This window comes from Curcuma longa, chromosome 1 (genome assembly GCF_044706935.1).
Source record: "Curcuma longa cultivar G26 ecotype Majalengka, Jawa Barat chromosome 1, ITB_CL_G26_1.1, whole genome shotgun sequence".
Classification (NCBI taxonomy): domain Eukaryota; kingdom Viridiplantae; phylum Streptophyta; class Magnoliopsida; order Zingiberales; family Zingiberaceae; genus Curcuma; species Curcuma longa.
In genome coordinates, this window is record NC_133861.1 from 6,588,724 (window position 1) to 6,607,687 (window position 18,964).

The 18,964-nt window shown below is 40.2% G+C and overlaps 4 protein-coding genes and 1 non-coding gene across 5 annotated transcripts; 3 read left to right on the forward strand and 2 right to left on the reverse strand.

Moving 5' to 3' along the window:
* The first annotated feature begins 504 nt into the window (after positions 1–504).
* LOC141839149 (protein ACTIVITY OF BC1 COMPLEX KINASE 3, chloroplastic-like) lies at positions 505–3,642 on the forward strand. The gene is made up of 7 exons (XM_074726832.1): positions 505–883; positions 962–1,189; positions 1,281–1,616; positions 1,709–2,264; positions 2,473–2,659; positions 2,745–3,111; positions 3,223–3,642. The coding sequence occupies exons 1-7, from the start codon at positions 557–559 to the stop codon at positions 3,352–3,354; spliced, it is 2,133 nt and encodes a 710-aa protein (XP_074582933.1). The 5' UTR covers positions 505–556; the 3' UTR covers positions 3,355–3,642.
* Positions 3,643–8,304: 4,662 nt separating this feature from the next.
* LOC141831882 (expansin-A4-like) lies at positions 8,305–9,629 on the forward strand. The gene is made up of 3 exons (XM_074719301.1): positions 8,305–8,569; positions 8,645–8,957; positions 9,052–9,629. The coding sequence occupies exons 1-3, from the start codon at positions 8,449–8,451 to the stop codon at positions 9,353–9,355; spliced, it is 738 nt and encodes a 245-aa protein (XP_074575402.1). The 5' UTR covers positions 8,305–8,448; the 3' UTR covers positions 9,356–9,629.
* Positions 9,630–12,147: 2,518 nt separating this feature from the next.
* On the reverse strand, positions 12,148–12,229 carry TRNAS-UGA (transfer RNA serine (anticodon UGA)). The gene has a single exon. It is a non-coding gene; the product is annotated as a tRNA-Ser (tRNA).
* An 831-nt stretch (positions 12,230–13,060) lies between these two features.
* On the reverse strand, positions 13,061–16,309 carry LOC141837671 (pentatricopeptide repeat-containing protein At4g21300-like). The gene has a single exon (XM_074725043.1). It carries the CDS (start codon positions 15,726–15,728, stop codon positions 13,368–13,370), a length of 2,361 nt encoding a protein of 786 aa, XP_074581144.1. The 5' UTR covers positions 15,729–16,309; the 3' UTR covers positions 13,061–13,367.
* Positions 16,310–17,464: 1,155 nt separating this feature from the next.
* LOC141823254 (putative WRKY transcription factor 26) lies at positions 17,465–18,848 on the forward strand. Its single transcript, XM_074710516.1, has 5 exons — positions 17,465–17,686; positions 17,793–17,903; positions 17,987–18,285; positions 18,379–18,546; positions 18,626–18,848. The coding sequence occupies exons 1-5, from the start codon at positions 17,465–17,467 to the stop codon at positions 18,846–18,848; spliced, it is 1,023 nt and encodes a 340-aa protein (XP_074566617.1).
* Positions 18,849–18,964: the final 116 nt, after the last annotated feature.

Sequence of the window (18,964 nt, forward strand, 5' to 3'; positions counted from 1 at the left end):
TTTGCTCCTATCATATTTGAGAATAAACTTCTACGATATAAATATTTATTTTATTACTCGTTAAAAATAATTAAATAAGGCTAATCAATTACTTGACCAGAATTAGAAATGACTTTAATTAATTGACCACTATAAAAGTATTTTATGACTAAAAAAGGCCTTAAATTCATATCAAATAAATATTATTGCACTATTAAATCTTATTTTAAAATATTATCCTTTATAATAAATTATTATATTTGTCATTATTATTCTTTTAAATATTATATTTAAGTAAGATCATTAAATTTATTATTATTTATTCATTTAAAATATTAAAATAAATTATTAAATTTATTAATAATTTTTATATCGATTTGATATTATTATATAATTATATATAAAATCATTATAATTTAATAAAATAATTTTATTAAATTATTATAATGGCGATACCTCGAAGTGTATCGGCTTATCCCATCCTTTTCTCAATTTTCACGTCGGACACGGGTTCCTATCATTCGTCTCAGGCCATCAGGCGGCCGAAGACGGAGAGGACCACGGCGATTAGGCCGCAATGGCCATCGTCCTCTCCCTCCCCTCGTCGCCGTACCGTCGCCGGATGCCATGGATCCGGTACCCATGCGCCGCTATCGTTGAGGCCTTCCCTGGCTCCGCCTCCATGCCCGACGGGGGCGGGGGCAACGGCCTGAATCCCATACATCTCCCTGCGAGGGCGCAGATGCGAGGCGTTGACTCCAATTCCCAGGCTGCTCTCTCTGTCCTCTCCAAAGATCTGGCCGAGGATATACAGTCGGAGGCGCGGGCCGTGGCTCGCGCTGCCAATGCGGCCGTCTACAGCCCGCAGCTCATCGCCACGAAATATTCCTCTCGGCCTCTCAAGGTAAGCCCTAATTTGAAGATTTCTCCTTGCCGTGCACTTCTTCTCAATTTTGTTATTAGGCTTGGTTTTGGGTAGTAGGTGGTCTCGAGGACGCTGGAGATATTCATGGCGTTGGGCATCTTTGCTCTGAAATTAGTCATGGACAAGAGGCAAGGGAAGCTTGACAGGAGGAAGCGGCAAAGAGCAGCGGAGCTGACCAGAACCCTCGCTCGGTTGGGCCCGACGTTTGTCAAGATCGGGCAGGGCTTGTCCACGCGACCTGATATCTGCCCGCCGGAATATCTGGAGGAGCTCTCCGAATTGCAGGTCCCATGTTGAACCTTTGAGATTTCTCTTGTTCTTGATTTCAGCCATTGATCACTTTTCTCGATTGGTTTGTTTTTGGGGGGTAGAACAGGACGGACTTCCCACATTTCCAAATGGGGAGGCATTTGCCTGCATTGAGAGGGAGCTGGGGATGCCCCTCGACTGCAGTTTCTCGGCCATATCGACAGAACCAGTGGCCGCTGCAAGTCTCGGCCAGGTTTACAAAGCCCAACATAAGCACTCAGGGAAGTTTGTCGCAGTTAAGGTGCAGCGGCCAGAGATTGAAGATTCTATCGGATTAGATTTTTACCTCCTGAGAGGTCTAGGGTTCCTGATAAACAAGTATGTGGACATAGTCACTTCTGACATTGTAGCTCTAGTTGATGAATATGGAAGAAGAGTCTATCAGGAACTTAATTATGTTCAGGCATGCACCTCTTACAACTCCTAGCTGTAATGCTCATAGAAATTTCAGTGATATAAACTTCTAAGGTGTGCCACTTTTGTTGCTTTTTGCAGGAAGGGCAAAATGCACGTAGATTTAAAAAATTGTATGCTGACAAGCAAGAAGTGCTTGTGCCAGAAATATACTGGGAGTATACGAGCACAAAAGTCCTGACAATGGATTGGGTAGATGGTATCAAGTTGAGCGAGCAGGAAGCTATCGAGAGGCAAGGTTTAAAGCTGTTGAATTTGGTTGATATAGCTATTCAGTGTAACCTGAGGCAGTTGCTTGAACATGGGTTTTTCCACGCTGATCCTCATCCTGGTAATATTTTAGCAACACCAGAGGGCAAAGTTGCTTTTATTGACTTTGGAATGATGAGCGAAACACCGGAGGAAGCAAGATATGCTATCATTTGTCATATAGTTCACATGGTTAATCGGGATTATGATGCCATGGCTCGTGATTACTACGCACTGCATTTTCTCACACCCGATGTAGATGTTTCTCCGATCATTCCTGTTCTTAGGAATTTCTTTGATGATGCACTCAATTCAACAGTAAGAGAGCTCAACTTCAAGACCATCGTTGATGGTTTAGGAAATGTAATGTATCAGTATCCTTTTAGTGGTGAGTTTCATTTTGGTGTAAAATCAACCTTAAAACTCATTACTTTTCATGCGTTTCAAAAATATTTGAGAAATAAACAGGTATTATTGCTGGTTCTTGATTGCAACATATTCTATAATACTCTTACTGCCAATATTCTAGAGAAACATCCTTTTCTCAGTTAAATATTTAGGAAGTTGGCTAAAACTACACTATGCTTTTGTTACAGTTCCTGCGTATTATGCTCTGATCCTGAAGTCACTCACAGTGCTAGAAGGTCTAGCTCTTTATGCTGACCCAAATTTTAAGGTGCTTGCTGCCTCATACCCATATTTTGCTAAAAGGCTTCTAACTGATCCAAATCCATATCTCAGAGATGCTCTCATAGAGTTGTTGTTCAAAGACGGGAGATTCAGGCAATTTTCTTATTGTTTCCTTTAGTCCAATTATTTTGATTCAGCGCCAATTAGGATTAACGAGCTTCCTATCTTTAGTGTGCAGGTGGAATAGGCTTGAGAATCTTCTTGTTCAAGGAAGTAAGGACAGAGAATTTTCAACTAAAGATGCTTTGCAACCAATTCTAATGCTGCTATTGGCTCCTGATGGGGAAGAACTACGCGTTCTGGTTGTGAAAGAAGCTGTCTGTGTCACTGAAGCTATTGCCTTTGGTACTATGAGTGATGCATATCAATCCATGCCTGACTTCATGAAGGCATTCATCAGAAATGCAAGCGGACCATTTAATTTCAAACTCAGCGAATGTGAACAAGCACAAATGGTAGAACTTCGCGATAGAGTTTTTAGAATATGGAATCTATTGAGATCCTCAGAGAACTTTGATCCAAGCCTTCTTTGGCCAATTTTGCAGGTACTGCCATGTATACAAATTCCTAATTTCTTATTTATTTTTTACATGCACAAGGTTTGACATGCATGCCTTTGATTCAAAAGGAAGTTCTCTAAGTGTTTCGTTCTACAGGTTCTGGAAGAACCAGAAGTTCGCAACCTCAGTAGTCGTGTTGTTGGTGGAATTACTCAACGCTTTGCTGCTCGATTGCTCCTCCAGATTCTCAAATCTCCAGCTACTGCTGCTGCTACTGCTCCTGGGTAGATGCCATCACCTCAAACACTACTTTACTCTCAGTTTCTCCTGCATGCACTTAAGTAGCAATTCTGATTCAATTATATCCTGCTTAATCTTCATTAATGTATTTGTTATTTCAAGGGTAGTTTTTAGTATCATAATCATGCAGGAGTTGTGTTCTTAGTCTCCACTGCTGCCTGACGTTGCTTCATCCAGAAAATGTCACTATTGTTTTGATCATGAAGAACAATGATCCTCTGTTGAACTCTTGAGATTCCAGAGAATAATAGTGTATTTGCTATATCTAAAAAATTAAAAGGGAAAATATTTTTCACATTTTTTGACCTCTCTATATGGTAAAATTCAGTTTAGGGCAAAAATTAAATGAGCCTCTTTTTTTATTGGAATTGTAAAAGAACACCTTTTTTTATTTATTGTCAAAAGGTGTCATATTTCATTTTTTTTCAAAAATATCTTTATTTCGGTGCTAATATATATAAATCATAATCGTTGTAATATAAAAGAAAAATTAAAATATATAATTATGGATCATATTTATAATTAGTTATGTTATTATTGACGTCGGATGGGATAGCTAGTGATTATTTTGATAATAATATTGATTAATGTTGATTGGAAATTAATTTTTTAAAATTTGTTAATTCGGAAAAATACTGCGAGATAAAGAAATAAATGATATTATTAAAAAAATATTATTAAATTCAAAAAATAAAATTTCTTATAACTAACTTGAAAAAGAAAGAAAAAATTTTAATAGAAAGAAAATTTTTTTAATGGATTCAAAATTTTAAAATCTTAAATGAATTTTAAATCCTAAAATATAAAAAAAATAAAATTTTTTAAAACTACTTTAAATATCAAAAATATTAAAAATTATTAAAAATAAAAATTATCAAAATAATAATAATAATATTTGGATTCTCGTGCATCAATTATCTCAGTTGAAAAAAATTCATCCTCGAGTTTAAAGTAGTGTTAGGTGGTTGTCCAAGAGGAAGATCCTTTGACATTAATTCGGTATAATCCACCGTCATCTCTATTGTCATCGCGTCCGTTACTTGTTGCAACTTCCAAATAGGCAAAGTGGCTTGCTCCTCAAGCTCCTTAATCATTGTAGCGATCTGCGACCACCAACCCGAACTTCGCATACGGTGATGCATAACAAGCAACACCACCACACATGTAACCACAGTCGCTCACCACTGTCTTTGTCATCGCCACCTTTCCCATGATTACTAGAGTCAGTCCTAACAAGCTGCTGCCCACCTCCGAAGCAACCCAACTATTGAGGCTTGAAGCTCTGCTTTCCAAGATCCTTTCACAGAAGGTCAAAAAAAAATTAAAGCAACTACAGTAGCTGAAACTGGCAAATTAGTTGACATGTAATTTGAAAAAAAGATTGGCAAGACATATGTACTAAAGAGGAAGATATTGTTGAAGTGATAGTTGACTTCCCTTGATTTCCTTCGTCCACAAGAATGTCTTCATTCAAATCATAATCATCTACTATTTCTTTGGTTCTATTAGTTGAAATCTTTGTTTACATTTGCTCATGTCCTTCTAATACAATCAAAGTATCTGTATTTTCTATGTCCTTGGATAAATTTGTTTGATGCAACATCATGTCTGTTGAAGTTAAATCATTTGAATGGTTAACAAAATTCTGGGCAAGACTTGGTGCTTTCTTTGAAGGAGAAGTCTCCTGTGCAGTGGAAGTGTCGATGCATTTAGAAGTATTGGCAAGGAGCTTGATTGAGCAACTTATCAACATCGGCGTCAAGATAAAGAATTAGATCACCGACTATTTCATCGACAACTTCATCCTCGTCATATATTGGCTCGTCAATTGACTCGATCTTGTCTTTGTCATGATGAATAAATTGGAGCGTCGAGTCAATGCAAGGCGAGACGATGGAGACTGGGGCTTCGTCGATAGATAAACAAGTTGTTGATTGCTATCGGACAAAGTGAATTTTTGATCTTCTATCAACACTTCGTCTAGGTCTATCTCCTCTTCGTCAGCATCGTCATAAACTGAATCATTAGTTGCCTCGATCTCGCCTTCCACATATTCTTCAATCAATTGGTAAAACTTCTCCGTATAATCATCAATCAATCTTGCATCCTGCCTCAACGTCTGACATCATTGAAATACAGTCTGAGTGTAGCCAAAAGGAAGAAAGTGACTCTTCATCTTCTTTTTCATCTTCTCCCAATCAGTGATCTTAACTTTGCCCTGTCTATCTCGTGAGCGTCGCAATTGCTCCCACCATGTTGATGCTCGGCTGGTGAGTTTGATGACGACCAATTTGATTTTTACACGATCGGACACTTCCTCATAATAAAAAATTCTCCCCACTTCGTTAAGTCAATTAACAAATTCCTCAGTCCTAGAAAATTCGAGAAGATCAATGAAAATCCAATATCTTCATACCGCTTCTTTCGATCATAGTTTTCACGATTGTGATAGGAAATTTTAAAACTAGAATTAGAATAAGAGAAAAGATCTTAGGTCACTAATGCTGGAATAACTTTGTAACTTGTCTCTATAGATTAAGAATCTCATCTTGGGTGCTACGATCACGGTGTAAAACTTCCTCAGTCGGAACATGTCTGTCACAATCATGACCACGATGACGATCTATTGGATCTGAGAGCTCTGATACCAACTGACACAGAATAAGATAGCGATTATCCTACCGGCAATATTGAACGTTGATTGAAAACGTTAATCTTCTAAAATTTATTAATTCAGAAGAATACTAGAAAATAGAGAAATAAATAACACTATCAAAAAAATATTATTAAACTAAAAATTTCTCTTAAACATTAACTAATAAGATTCTTATATAGACCTAAAATCCTAATTTGTAAAAAAAAATTTTAATAGAAAGAAAATTTTGTTAATGGATTCGAAATCCTAAAAATACTTAAACGAACTTAAAAAATCTTAAAATATAAAAAAATAAAATTTTTAAATACTACTCTAAATATCAAAAATTTTAAAAATTATTAAAAAATAAAAAATATCAATAATAATAATAATAATATTTGAATCGCATAAATTATAGATCATAATTATTATAATATAATAATTATAAAAATAATAATAATAATATTTGAATCCTCTCTATAAATTATGAATCATAATTATTATAATATAATAATAAAAATATTTTAATCCTCCTACATCAATTATGGAACATAATTATTATAACATTATATTATTACATAATTGAAGAACAAGAGTATTTAAAGAAAAAAAAAAGACTGGAGGTCCTTTTGACAATAAATAAAAAAGAAATATCTTTTAAATTTTTGCTTTTCATTTTACCCAGCAAGTGCTTCTTTTTCTCACAACAAGTTAAAAAAAAATCATATCTTTGTAAAAGTATTAGAAAAGGAATTATTTTAAAAAAATAGAAAAACAATTTACTATTTTTATTCGTAAACATAAACTTACATTGCATCACCATCTCTCTCATTCGAATATATATATATATATATATATATATATAGGTTTGATATCCCGCGCGACTCATCCCTACGCGATCCGTGCGCGACCGTCGACCCCCGCCCACTTCCGCCGCCGTCGCGCCGCCGTCCGATCACCGCCGGCCACCGGACTCGGACTGTTGGATGCGCAACTCGCCGGCCCCCACTGTTTGATCACAACCATGGCAGCAACAACTGACCTACTCATTCTACTGTAACCAATGCGACATTCAAACTAACAACAATACAATATATATATATATATTGACATCATATATTTAATTTATATCGATTAATCTCTTCTCATGGCTCTTCGTTTCATTCACAGTATCTATCCATTTCGTGCTGCCCAAAGTCGGCGACCTCCCTCCCACCGCTGCACGTCTCCAAGAGAAAGAGGATTTATCCACCCCTGGGCGGGCCACCTCCTCCACATGGTTGGCTCCCCAGTAGCTACCTTCCAACCCCTCCGTCCGTCGGAGAAGAGCAGCTGCACATGAAAGAAATCTTCGATTTCAATTCCTGGTCCACCCATATCCGATCCTGTGTCCTTTCCCTTTCCCCCTCCCATCAAGACAAGATTTGCAGGATAAAACTCACATGCATGCAAATCTTCTCTCACCGCTACCGCATGGCTGGCCCCGCCTCGAGCCAGAGGCACATGAACAAGACTGTAAATGCTGCTGCGCCGAGCTCGACTGAGATCCTGCACTGTCACAGAGAGAGAGGAGGAGGAAAAGGCAGCAGGTTTTAGAGATTAAAAAAAACAAAAAACAGGGACCGTGCTCTGCAGCCAATTCCTGCGCTGATTCGGGATGACAAGTACAGATATGGCGGAACAAGTCGAGCGAGAAGGGATGGAGCACGCATGTGGCTGCTGTTCTCGATTGATGACTAGGAGTCAAATCACACTTTTCCTCTGATTTTCCATGTGGAGGAGGGCGGAAAAGGAGGAGAGGCATGTGCTGCTGACATGAACTGTGGGACATGGAATTTAATGTTCTCTGCATCCGCGTGGAATGTCTTGCCCGGTTTGAGAAGCGCGCGCCGGAACCGCCCGCAGAAATATGATCGACGAAGGAATGATTGCCGATCGACTTTTAATATCCGAGAGATTTAGAGTAGTTTTTAATTGGATTAACTGAAAGAAAGTATGATTGATGATTTTGTTTTAATCGGAAAATTAAGGAGGAGGTGGAAGAATCCGGCGGGCGGTGTGATCTTGATGGCGCTTGCTCCAAGGAGAAATATACCAAATCTGGCGATGGACGGTGGCGCCTCTGCTGCTGCTGTCATTGGCCTGTCGTTTCTGGGAAACTGTGGCATGTTGTTCGTGCTGGATGTGGCGCGGGGACGCCATGGCCCTTGCAGCTAGCTAGCGCATGTGGAGGGGTCCCCGCGCGCGCGCAGCGGTTGGTACTTCAACGGCCACCAGGCCATGTGCTCGCCTTCGCTCTCGAGCCAGCAGCCAAAGCTCGTTTGTCCGTTTGCCTCTGCAGCGACACGATGCCGGTGCCATGGCAGCCGTGGCTGTGATTATAAATACCCACCGCCTCCTCCCTTGGGCAAGTAGACAGCGAGACAGGTGGGAAAAAGCTTCCTCCAATGGCGAAAAAGCTTCTCTTCCTCCACTTCTTCTTTCTCTTGTCGGGCTGCGCCTTCGGAGACGGGTGGGAAACTGCCCACGCTACCTTCTACGGCGGCGGAGACGCCTCCGGCACCATGGGTGAGTTTATCGACAATGCTGGCCGATCGAGAACTCGATCTTGGTCTGTTGACTGATTGGATTGCATGGTTGCAGGAGGGGCTTGCGGATACGGGAACCTCTACAGCCAGGGCTACGGCACCAACACGGCGGCGCTCAGCACGGCGCTATTCAACGACGGGCTCAGCTGCGGCTCCTGCTACCAGCTGCAGTGCGCCGACGACCCCCGGTGGTGCCTCCCAGGCTCCATCGTCGTCACCGCCACCAACTTCTGCCCGCCCAACCTCGCCCTTCCCAACGACGACGGCGGCTGGTGCAACCCCCCGCGCCCGCACTTCGACCTCGCCCAGCCCGCATTTCTCCAGATCGCGCAGTACCGCGCCGGCATCGTCCCCGTCTCCTTCCGCAGGTGAAGCTAGCCTTCGCCTGCAATCAAGCGCCGATCGCCTCATCATTCATTCCCCTGCTCATCCACTGTTTCTCTTTGCTTTTAATTCCCACAGAGTGCCCTGCGTGAAGAAGGGAGGAATACGGTTCACCGTCAACGGACACTCCTACTTCAACTTGGTCCTGATCACGAACGTGGCCGGAGCCGGAGACGTGCACTCGGTGTCGATCAAGGGCTCCAAGGGCGGCTGGCAGGCGATGTCCCGCAACTGGGGCCAGAACTGGCAGAGCAACTCGTTCCTCGACGGCCAGTCCCTCTCCTTCCAGGTGACGACCAGCGACGGCCGGACAGTCACCAGCTTCGACGTCGCCCCCGCCGGCTGGCAGTTCGGCCAGACCTTCCAGGGAGGCCAGTTCTAAGCCCACCGAGTCAACGGCGAAGCGAGAACCGTAGAAGGCTCGTCGGACGCTGAGGTAGCTTATTGGGCAGCACCCGCAGGCCGCAGGAGCCTCCTAAACTACATAGTAACTGAGTATGTACCTTCTTAAGGGATGGCACGGCATGGCTTTCTGGAATTTCTGGAAGCCAACGCAATGCCTGTAGCTATTAGCTATAGAACAGGGGATTGGATTGTCATCACCTATCGATCGATCGATCGAGTGTGTTACGTGATATATACATATATGTGTGTTTTATGATTATCAGCGTGTGAAAAGAATCTGAGCTTTGGTGGCCGGAATATGCTTTGTCCAGTCGGGACGAGGACCAAAACAGAGGAGACAAGCTCGGTTCAGTTTAACGTGCTGCAGAATTGGTGAACAAACTTCTAATAATAGAAAAAAAAGGGAGAGATTTATATTAATTTTGAGACACTTCTAATTTCACCTAATATTGTAAATAATAGAATTTATTTTGTTTCTTTTTTAGAAATAATTGCACTAATCGATACACAAGAATAACATAATGATCGAAAGTGATTGGCTCATGCACTCCATAAACATTAACAAACTTAGCATATAATGAATTAACGAGATCCAAGTAAATAAATAAATAAATATATATATATATATATATAGGAGAAGTAATTGTAGTAAATAAACGTACAATTTAAATTCATAATCTTATTATTTGTGTTAAAATCAATGTTATCCTATTTAATAAATTTTTAAAAATTAGAATATAGTACAAAGTCAAGGAAGGTTTCAATTTTGAGGTTTGGTAGACTATCATCTGTGTCGTCATCCCTCGGAAAATTCTGATTCATTTACATCTTCATCCTTGACCTTGAGTTTAAACTTTTTCTTTTTCTTTTCCTGCATTTCATATATTTAGATATTATTTTTTTATAAGCTATATATCTAAATTTTATAAAACGATGGTGGAAAATGGAGGAAATATCGTATGTTTTTTGTGATAGTAAAATACTTCTAAAAGTTAAAAAGAAATTTTATAAAATAACGATTAAACCTATTAATTATGTTATATGGAATTGAATTTTGATTATGATTTGACCATATGAGCAGAAAATAAGGATTGTAAAGATGAGAATGATGATAAGATGAACAAGATAAGTAATAAGAATATTAGAGAGAATGCATATATTGAAGGAAAAGTTCTAAAAATATATTTAAGATAATACGTATATATATTTAGATCAATAAATATTTTAATTAAACAATATAAAATTATGACAAATATGCATTCAAATAATGAAGAAAGAAAATTTAAAAAAAAACTTAATTAATAATAATAAAATATAATTTATTTAAATATAGATAAAGATATAGTAAATAATAAAATCCAATGATATAAAATGATCCACCTAACTGACCCATCTAGTGATAAAATTTGATTGTTATTATCGTATATGTATAAGTTTCACTTAACTAATTTTGAATACAGATAATCTTCCTTTTTTGATTTGCTTATCAAATAAAGTAGGAGTTAATTTATATACATTCACAAATACTTCCACAATACTTATCTCATTTGAGATTCAAATCATGCTTCTTGGTCAAATAGATATTGTTGTTTGGATGAATATGCCATTGATTGCAGCAGAACTTTTCTTACAAACAATTTATTTCATTTCTATATTGCTATATTGTCTAAACAAGTTGTATGCATACCCTAAAGGAAAAAACTATATATAAAGAAAGAAATGAGAGATTGTGATTCTCCTTCTTCCTCGAATGAACTCAGTTGTGATTCTTGTTGATTCCTCCGATCGGACCGGAAGGCGGCTTGCTCTGTCTCGGCAGCCTCGCAAAGAAGAGCCTTCCCAACCGTTCCTTCCCCAAGCTACGAGGTCGGTGATGGCGCCGCAGGGGCTTCACGATCACTGGCTCAAAGCCAGCCGACGAGCCTGAGCCCGAGCAGCCTTCGCCTTCGCCATGGGCAGAGCTCAGCCGAGTGACGGGCCTCGCAGTGGAGCGACCGGCCAGAAGCAGCAGCAGCAGCAGCACGATGAGGGCGATCAGGGCTCTGCTTTTGAACGCCATTACAGAACTCACAAGCTGCTAGCTGGTGCGGCAGCTGCTGCGATTTAAAGCCTTAATTGCAGGCCGAGGCTGTGCAAGTCAATCTAATCTACGCGTTTGCCATTACCGGGTTTGACACGTCGATCTCCAGTGCAGGATTTTAGATTGTGGGGGTTGACTTGTTGGATCTCCTCTTCTTTTTAGATATTTAGCATCTTCACGTTAAAGCGAGTCAAAGTCCAGAGAGGAGAGTGACAACCGTCGTAAATTGCGTAGTAATTTCTATGAAGCAGTCTGAAAATTGAAGGCCTGGTCGTTTTTGTTCACGGCCACTTGCTGACTTGTTCTGATATATAATTATTGACTTTCTCTGTTTTCTTCGAGTCAACGGAGTTTGTTTGTACTTTAGATGGTTTGTTAGGCAGTGGATTGAGACAGTGAATGAAGTCAAATCTTAGTCGACGGTTGAATGAAAGTCGTCTCTGATAGCAGAATTGGAAGATTGCTCATTGAAATTACTTGTAAATTATATGAAGATGGTTGAACAAAGTCCTGCGTCGACTGAAGTAGCTGATGGTTCTCATGTAGTTGACTGTTCCATGTAGCTCGTCATGCCTCAATTGTTTTAAATAATCAAAAAAAAACAATCGAGAGAATTGGAGCAGAAAATTATATCCCAGCAACTTACATCTTTATATTTATATTAATAATAATATAAATAAAAAAAAATTCGTCGACAGCAGGGTTCGAACCTGCGCGGGCAAAGCCCAACAGATTTCAAGTCTGTCTCCTTAACCACTCGGACATATCGACGCCTTGTGCTAAAACATATTTTACTTCTATATAACATAATCTTGTAATGTGAGGCTACTTAATTTATAAAACATTAAAAAGGCAGGTAATTAAATAACCAAGATTATAAAAAATAAAATTTAATTTAATACTGTTTGTTTCAATTTATTTATTTGAAGAGAATAAAATATAACTAGTTTGACATTTACTATATTACCGTTTATTCAATTTATTTTTAAAATAAAATAAATTAATAATATTAATGATGATAATAAATTGATAATATAAAAAAATAAATATAATTTATTTAATAATTTTTAAATTTAAAATAAATTAATATATTTTAATTAATAAAATAAAATTATTTTAATAAAATAATTTATTAAATTAATAATATAATTCATTAAATTTATTTTTTAAATTTAAAATAAATTTATATATATATTAATAAAATAATTTGTTAAAATAATTATTTTAATAAAATAATTTATTAAATTAATAAATATAATATATTAATTTTATTTTTCAAAATTTAAAATAAATTATATTTTTTAAATATATAATTATTTAAATTAAAATTTATTAAATTAATTAACTTCAATTTCAATTAAATTTCACAATATATTTTAATTAACTTAATTTTTAAATCAAAAGATAATTATGAAAAAAAAATTAATTAATCTCCGAAATTATAAAAAATCTTAGACGACCAAAGTAATTACATTCCCAAATTATAACAGATTTATTGACATGACAGTGATATTATATTACTTGAGAATCATTCATAATATAAATTAAATAAAGTTATCAACAATAACCTTGGACAAATAAATAAGATTATCAACATAACCCTTCAACCAAATGCCCCCTAATAATTTTAATTATAATCATAATCTACATCATGTGTCTTTGTTGATCCAGTTTCTCTGCCGATAGAGAGCATATGTACCTGGTTCTCTAGTTCTTGGAGTTCTTTCAAATTAAACATCCAAATCGACACTCGAAGAAATCTAGTTCCTCCACCATCTCCACCTTGTGCAAATATCTATACAATAGAAATTCAATGATTTAGGAGATACTTTTCGTTTCGGCTGAGCAAATAAATTAGTCCGATCCGAATCTTCCAAGGGCTTCAAGTTGCAGAGGCATTTTTGCCCGACTAAACAAAACTGTACCCAGGTGCCTTGGACAATCCTCTTTTTCTAGCTAGAGCCCATAAATATGCAGCTTCGCTCCACTTGCCCACCTGAGCATATACATTCGACATTAGAGCATATGTACCTGAATTATGGGGCTCTAGTTCTAGGAGCTCGGCTCCAATAGCCTCTCCTATTTCGGAATTCTTATGGTTCTTACAAGCAGCAAGCAAAGAACGCATTCCAGCAGCCTTGTCTCGCATTGGAGAATGCTTCAACAAAGCCAATGCTTCTTCGAGTCGACCAGCTCGACCAAGTAAATCGATCATACAATTGTAGTGCTCTTCCTGTGGAGAAACCGAATGATCTTTCATGGAATGGAAGATATGCCAAGCCTCTTCAACCAGACCAGAATGGCTACATGCTGAAAGTACTGAACTGAATGTCAATGCATCAGGCTTCACATTCTTCCCCTGCATTTGGTCAAACATCTTGAGCACATCTTTGCAGTAGCCGTGAATGCCATATGCAGCAATCATAGTATTCCACGAGGTCAGTCCAGGTTCTGTAAGGATGCTACCAAACACAGATTCTGCAATATCTAACCTCCCACACTTTGCATATGTAATTATCAGAGAATTTATTGTGGCAATATCTTCTTCCATACACCTTCTGTATATATACCCATGAATATCTTTGACTGACTCTAAATTGCCCAGTTGAGCATATGCCTGGAGTAGAGTCATAATGGTTAGTGAATCAGGCTGGCTACCTGTTCCCTGAATTTGTACAAATAATGCAGCAGCCTCTTCTCCAAAGCCATAATTTACATAACCTTGCATCATTGTTGTCCATGAAATCAAGTCTTTGTGTGCCATCAAATCAAAAATTATTCTCGCAGTGTTGATTTGCCCACATCTTACATACATGTGCATAATCATATTGGAAAGATCTAAATCTAACCAAAGGCCATGTCTGACTGCAATACCATGAATACACCTACCATTTCTTTCATCTTCTATATCTGTAAATGCAGACAAAAAGTTCACCATTGTTGCAGAGTTTGGTCTTGTACCTGCTTTGTTCATTTCACTGAAGATGTTAACGGCCTCTTCAATTTTTCCATTTTGGAGATAGCCAGAAATCATCACATTGTAGCAGACTACATCTCTGAAGCTGATATTCTCAAATAGTTTTCTGGCTTGTATCATTTTGTTGAACTTTGAGTACAGTTCAATCAGAGAAGTGGTCAAAACTTCATCAAGAAAAATATTTCTTCTCGTAATGTAAGCATGGAGGCTTGTGGTGTACTTCTCAAAGTTCAAATTAGAACAAGCTGAAAGAATATTAGCTAATGTGACAGAATCGGGAAAAACATCATCGTCTTGTTGCATGAGATGGAAATATTTCAAAGATTCTGAAATTTGACCAGATCGACTAAGACCAGCAATTAGTGCATTCCATGAAGCAACATTTCTTCTCTTCATTTGTCTTAGTGCACATGCTGCTGCAGCACTAGCACCACATTTAGCATACATATCTACAAGGCTGGTCAGAAACACCTCATCTGAAAAGCCCATGCCTCTCCTGAAAGCATAGCAATGGATTGAACAACCCTCTTTAAGTGCTCGTAAATGCGCTGCTGCCTGGAGCAAACTCACAAGAGTAACCCTATTTGCATCCAGTCCTTCACTGTGCATCTTAGTGACAATATCAAATGCCCTCCATGCATTAAAATCAGTGAATCTGGAATAGCCAGAAACCATTGATGTATAAGTGACAACATCCTTCTCTGAGATCTCTTCAAATGCTCGTTCTGCATCTTTGATGGTTCCAGATGCGAAGTACACACCAATGAGAGAAGAACCAACAAACATATTACTATTTAAACCAGTCTTTAAGGCATCAGCATGAATAGATCTTCCAAAATGTAAATGCATGAGCTCAATGCAACATTTTAAGACAAAATTAATAGCAGCACTATCAATGTTGATTCCTTCAGATTTTAAGTTTAGATACAACAGGAGAGCTTCCTCAAAATGACCTGATCTAAAATAGTTAATGATAGCTGAATTCCAAGGAGAGATCTGTTTACTTGCAATTGTATGGGACATCCGTAGAGATTTAGGAAGGCAACCAAAGTTAGAATAACAGGAAATACTACCTCCAAGTCCATGAGTTAAAATGCTAGCATGAACCTTCCTTAGCAATCTTATATCAGTGGATCTTTCCGGGCAAAACTCAAACCTCTTCACGGTATAGGTTGGGAGCAATGCCAATCTTTTGCAAGTATTATCATACAATCTCCTTGAATGACCCCTACGTAGTGCAAATTGAAGAAACCTTTTGAGTGGTAACTGGAACCCAGCACAAAAAGGAAGCATCTTACTCTTGTAAGTCTAAACTGATTGTTCTATTTCACGCTACGCATGTCAGGTCTCCTGAAATCAAGCAATAAGCAATACAAAATGAGTCTGATTTCATTGACAGGGAAGAGCCAACCACAGTAGCAGCAGATGATGATGATCAAAGACAACCACGATAGTACCCGGCCAAATGCGATGAACTCCAAATCATCCTCAACAAACAACTCTCAGTTCACCCATCACTGATACAATTAAGACCCACAGATCTGGAGTGAATCATTTAACGTCAACTAATCATTTAAACCACTGGTTCTACTATCTCTCCCAATCGAAAGCAAATGAAGTCTCTACACACAAATCACTGCCTCGATGTAGAGGCGGCGTCGGGGGAAAAAGCCTGACATAAAATTGTCTCACTATGCCAGCAGAAGAGGGTTGCGGAGGCTCTCAGCAATGGGTTGGCGGCCGCCTCTGTCGACGGCGGACGCGGCGGTGGCAGCAACTATCAGGAGACAAGAAGAGTGGAGTTTTCGTTGTCTCCGCGCTGAATAAGAGCGGGGTAGGCTGGCCGACCACCGGAGGAGGAGATCGCCGGAGGAAATCGCGATAAGCAGAAGAGGAACAAGCCCAGCGAGATCGCGAATAAGAGGACTCGGCTAGGTTTCCTCGTATAAGATTAAATTCTAGATAATCCTCTTTTAATTAAATCCCTGAACCCAAATTGCTACCGAACCCAACCGGTTCACATTTGGTTCAGCTCCCAAAACTTCCCATAACATTTGATCTAGTAAAAAATTTTAATTAGGATAAAAAAATCAAATACAATATTATTTTAATAATTAATAAAAGTGAGGTACTTTCGTTAATATATATATATACGAGTTTGATATTCTGTGACTCTCTCGTGCGTGCCCATGAGCGTCACGCGATCCACCATCCATCATGCGATCGCACATTAGATCTGACCGTGCAAATGTGAGAATGCACAGTGTTCCGCCCCAACTCCCTGTCGCCGCCCTTGCCGTGCCGTCCGACCACCGCCGAACGCCAGCACGAGCTTGATCGACGCGTTGTTCGTTGGCGCGTCGACTGGCATCGGATTCTGACGGATTGTGGTCGGAATCTGACGTAATTGGGCTAGAAACGCGGGCGGCAGTGGTGCGCGTCGATTTCTGACCAAATCGCGGTCAGATTTTGGCCAAATCGTGGTCGTTTTCGATCATATCGCGGTCGGATTCCGACCAAATCGCAGCTGGAGATCGACCGAGAAAGGACCGCTGTCGCACGTCGGTCCTTTCTCGACCGGTCTCTGATTGCGATTTGGCCGGAATCTGACCGCGATTTGGTCAGAATCCGGCTCGTGCCATTGCCAGCCACGTTCCAACCAAATTGCGTCGGATTCCAATCACAATCTAGCCGGAATCCGATGTCGGCCGAAGCGCCGGCGAGCGGCACATCGATAATGCCCGGGCCAGCGGCCGACTGTGGTTGGACGGGATAGCGAGGGAAGCAGCAACGGCGATGAATCGGCTGTGTTGCTCACCGAGTCGCGCATAATACCAAGCTGAAGCAACGACGCCCTTACAAGTCAACTCATCAACTCTTATGTTCATACACAAGTCAACCCCTTCATCCAAGCAACCATCCAAGACATGTCACATTTCCTTTTCACTACGCTCCAAAGTTAAAACCTCTCGTACGTCTCTGCTATTAAACCGACGTCTCCTCCCTCCTCCATCTCCATGGCGTCTTCCATGGCTGGCATCTCCTCCTCGCCCTTCGCCGCCTCGTTCACCGAGCTCCTCACCGGAACCAAGGAGCCTCCAATTCCCGGTACGAGTCAGGAACCGGCGGGTGGCGCAGCCAAGTTCAAGTCTGCAACTCCTCCTCCTTCCTTCTTCTCTTTCCCCGGCACCGGACTTAGCCTTACAGAGCTATTACACTCGCACGTCCTCTTCTCCTCTTCCTCTTCCTCAGTAAGTCAGCAAACTAACTAATCTCGCTGCTTTCTCAATCGAATTAATCTCCTTCATCTGTTAACACTCAAGAACTCGATTAATTTGTATCGATCGATCGATATAGATTCTGCCTTCTCCCACCACCGGCTCTTTGCCTGCGCAGCATCTCGACTGGAACTTCTCCTCTGCTATTTCTCAGCAAGGCTCTGACTTTTCGTTCCAAACTCAAGTACGTGTTCAGATTCTCGATGATTTAGTTTCTCAAGGTCGACTTTAAGTCTTTGTGAATCTGAATCGATCGATGATCGTCTCAGGGAGCGAGAGCGACGGAGTCTGAGGCCAGACGACGGCTACAACTGGAGGAAATACGGGACGAAGCCGGTGCGGGGTACCGAGAACCCTCGGAACTACTACAGGTGCACTCACCCTAATTGCCCCACGAAGAAGAAGGTGGAGAGCTCGTCGGATGGGCAGATCACTGAGATCGTGTACAACGGCGTGCACAGCCACCCAAAGCCTCGGTTCACTCGGAGAACCTCAGCTTCCTCTCCGGCGACTCACGCTCCTTCGCCTCTTAAAGCAGTTAACGGCGACGTCGAGGGATTCGACGAAGAAGAGTACGATACAAAATTAAGCGACGGCTAGTTGCTTAATTAATCGCAGCTTTAATTGTTGGAAAGAAATAAATTTTCTAATCTTTCGACTCGCAGGAAGGAAGGCGGCGGCGGCGGCGAGGACCTGCCTCAGGCCGCCGGAAGCAGGACGATCAGGGAGACCAGACTGGTGGTGCAAACTCCGAGCGACGTCGATGTGCTCGACGATGGATACAGGTGGAAAAAATACGGGCAGAAGGTGGTGAAAGGAAATCTAAATCCGAGGTGAAAAAGTGTGATCGATTACGTATATAGATTGAACTTCACGATGAGTATCGACTTTGTTTGATCTGATCATCGACAGGAGCTACTACAAATGCACGGCCATGGGCTGCCGAGTTCGGAAGCACGTGGAGAGGGCACCGGGCGACCGGAGATCGGTGATCACGACGTACGAAGGCAGGCACAACCATGACGTGCCGAAGGGCAGAGGATCGACTAGCAGGCCTCGGCCTTCTTCTCCGGCGATGGCTGCTCGCTCTAACCTCCTCCGGCCAGTTGACAATATATACGATGGAACGACTTAATGTGTATGTGTACAAATTATTAATATTCATAAATAAATAGAGATTATAAACTGTTTGTATCTTATCGAACTGTTACAGAAATAATAAAGTTTTCAAAATGAACAAACGCAGTCGAT

Coding starts and splice junctions, on each gene's coding strand:
- LOC141839149 (XM_074726832.1), top strand. CDS start 557: ATGGCCATCGTCCTCTCCCTCCCCTCGTCGCCGTACCGTCGCCGGATG. Junction 1,190..1,280: donor AGGAGCTCTCCGAATTGCAG/GTCCCATGTTGA, acceptor GGGGTAGAACAG/GACGGACTTCCCACATTTCC. Junction 2,660..2,744: donor TTCAAAGACGGGAGATTCAG/GCAATTTTCTTA, acceptor TTTAGTGTGCAG/GTGGAATAGGCTTGAGAATC.
- LOC141831882 (XM_074719301.1), top strand. CDS start 8,449: ATGGCGAAAAAGCTTCTCTTCCTCCACTTCTTCTTTCTCTTGTCGGGC. Junction 8,570..8,644: donor AGACGCCTCCGGCACCATGG/GTGAGTTTATCG, acceptor GCATGGTTGCAG/GAGGGGCTTGCGGATACGGG. Junction 8,958..9,051: donor GTCCCCGTCTCCTTCCGCAG/GTGAAGCTAGCC, acceptor TAATTCCCACAG/AGTGCCCTGCGTGAAGAAGG.
- LOC141837671 (XM_074725043.1), bottom strand. CDS start 15,728: ATGCTTCCTTTTTGTGCTGGGTTCCAGTTACCACTCAAAAGGTTTCTT.
- LOC141823254 (XM_074710516.1), top strand. CDS start 17,465: ATGGCTGGCATCTCCTCCTCGCCCTTCGCCGCCTCGTTCACCGAGCTC. Junction 17,904..17,986: donor CGTTCCAAACTCAAGTACGT/GTTCAGATTCTC, acceptor CGTCTCAGGGAG/CGAGAGCGACGGAGTCTGAG. Junction 18,286..18,378: donor GAGGGATTCGACGAAGAAGA/GTACGATACAAA, acceptor TTCGACTCGCAG/GAAGGAAGGCGGCGGCGGCG.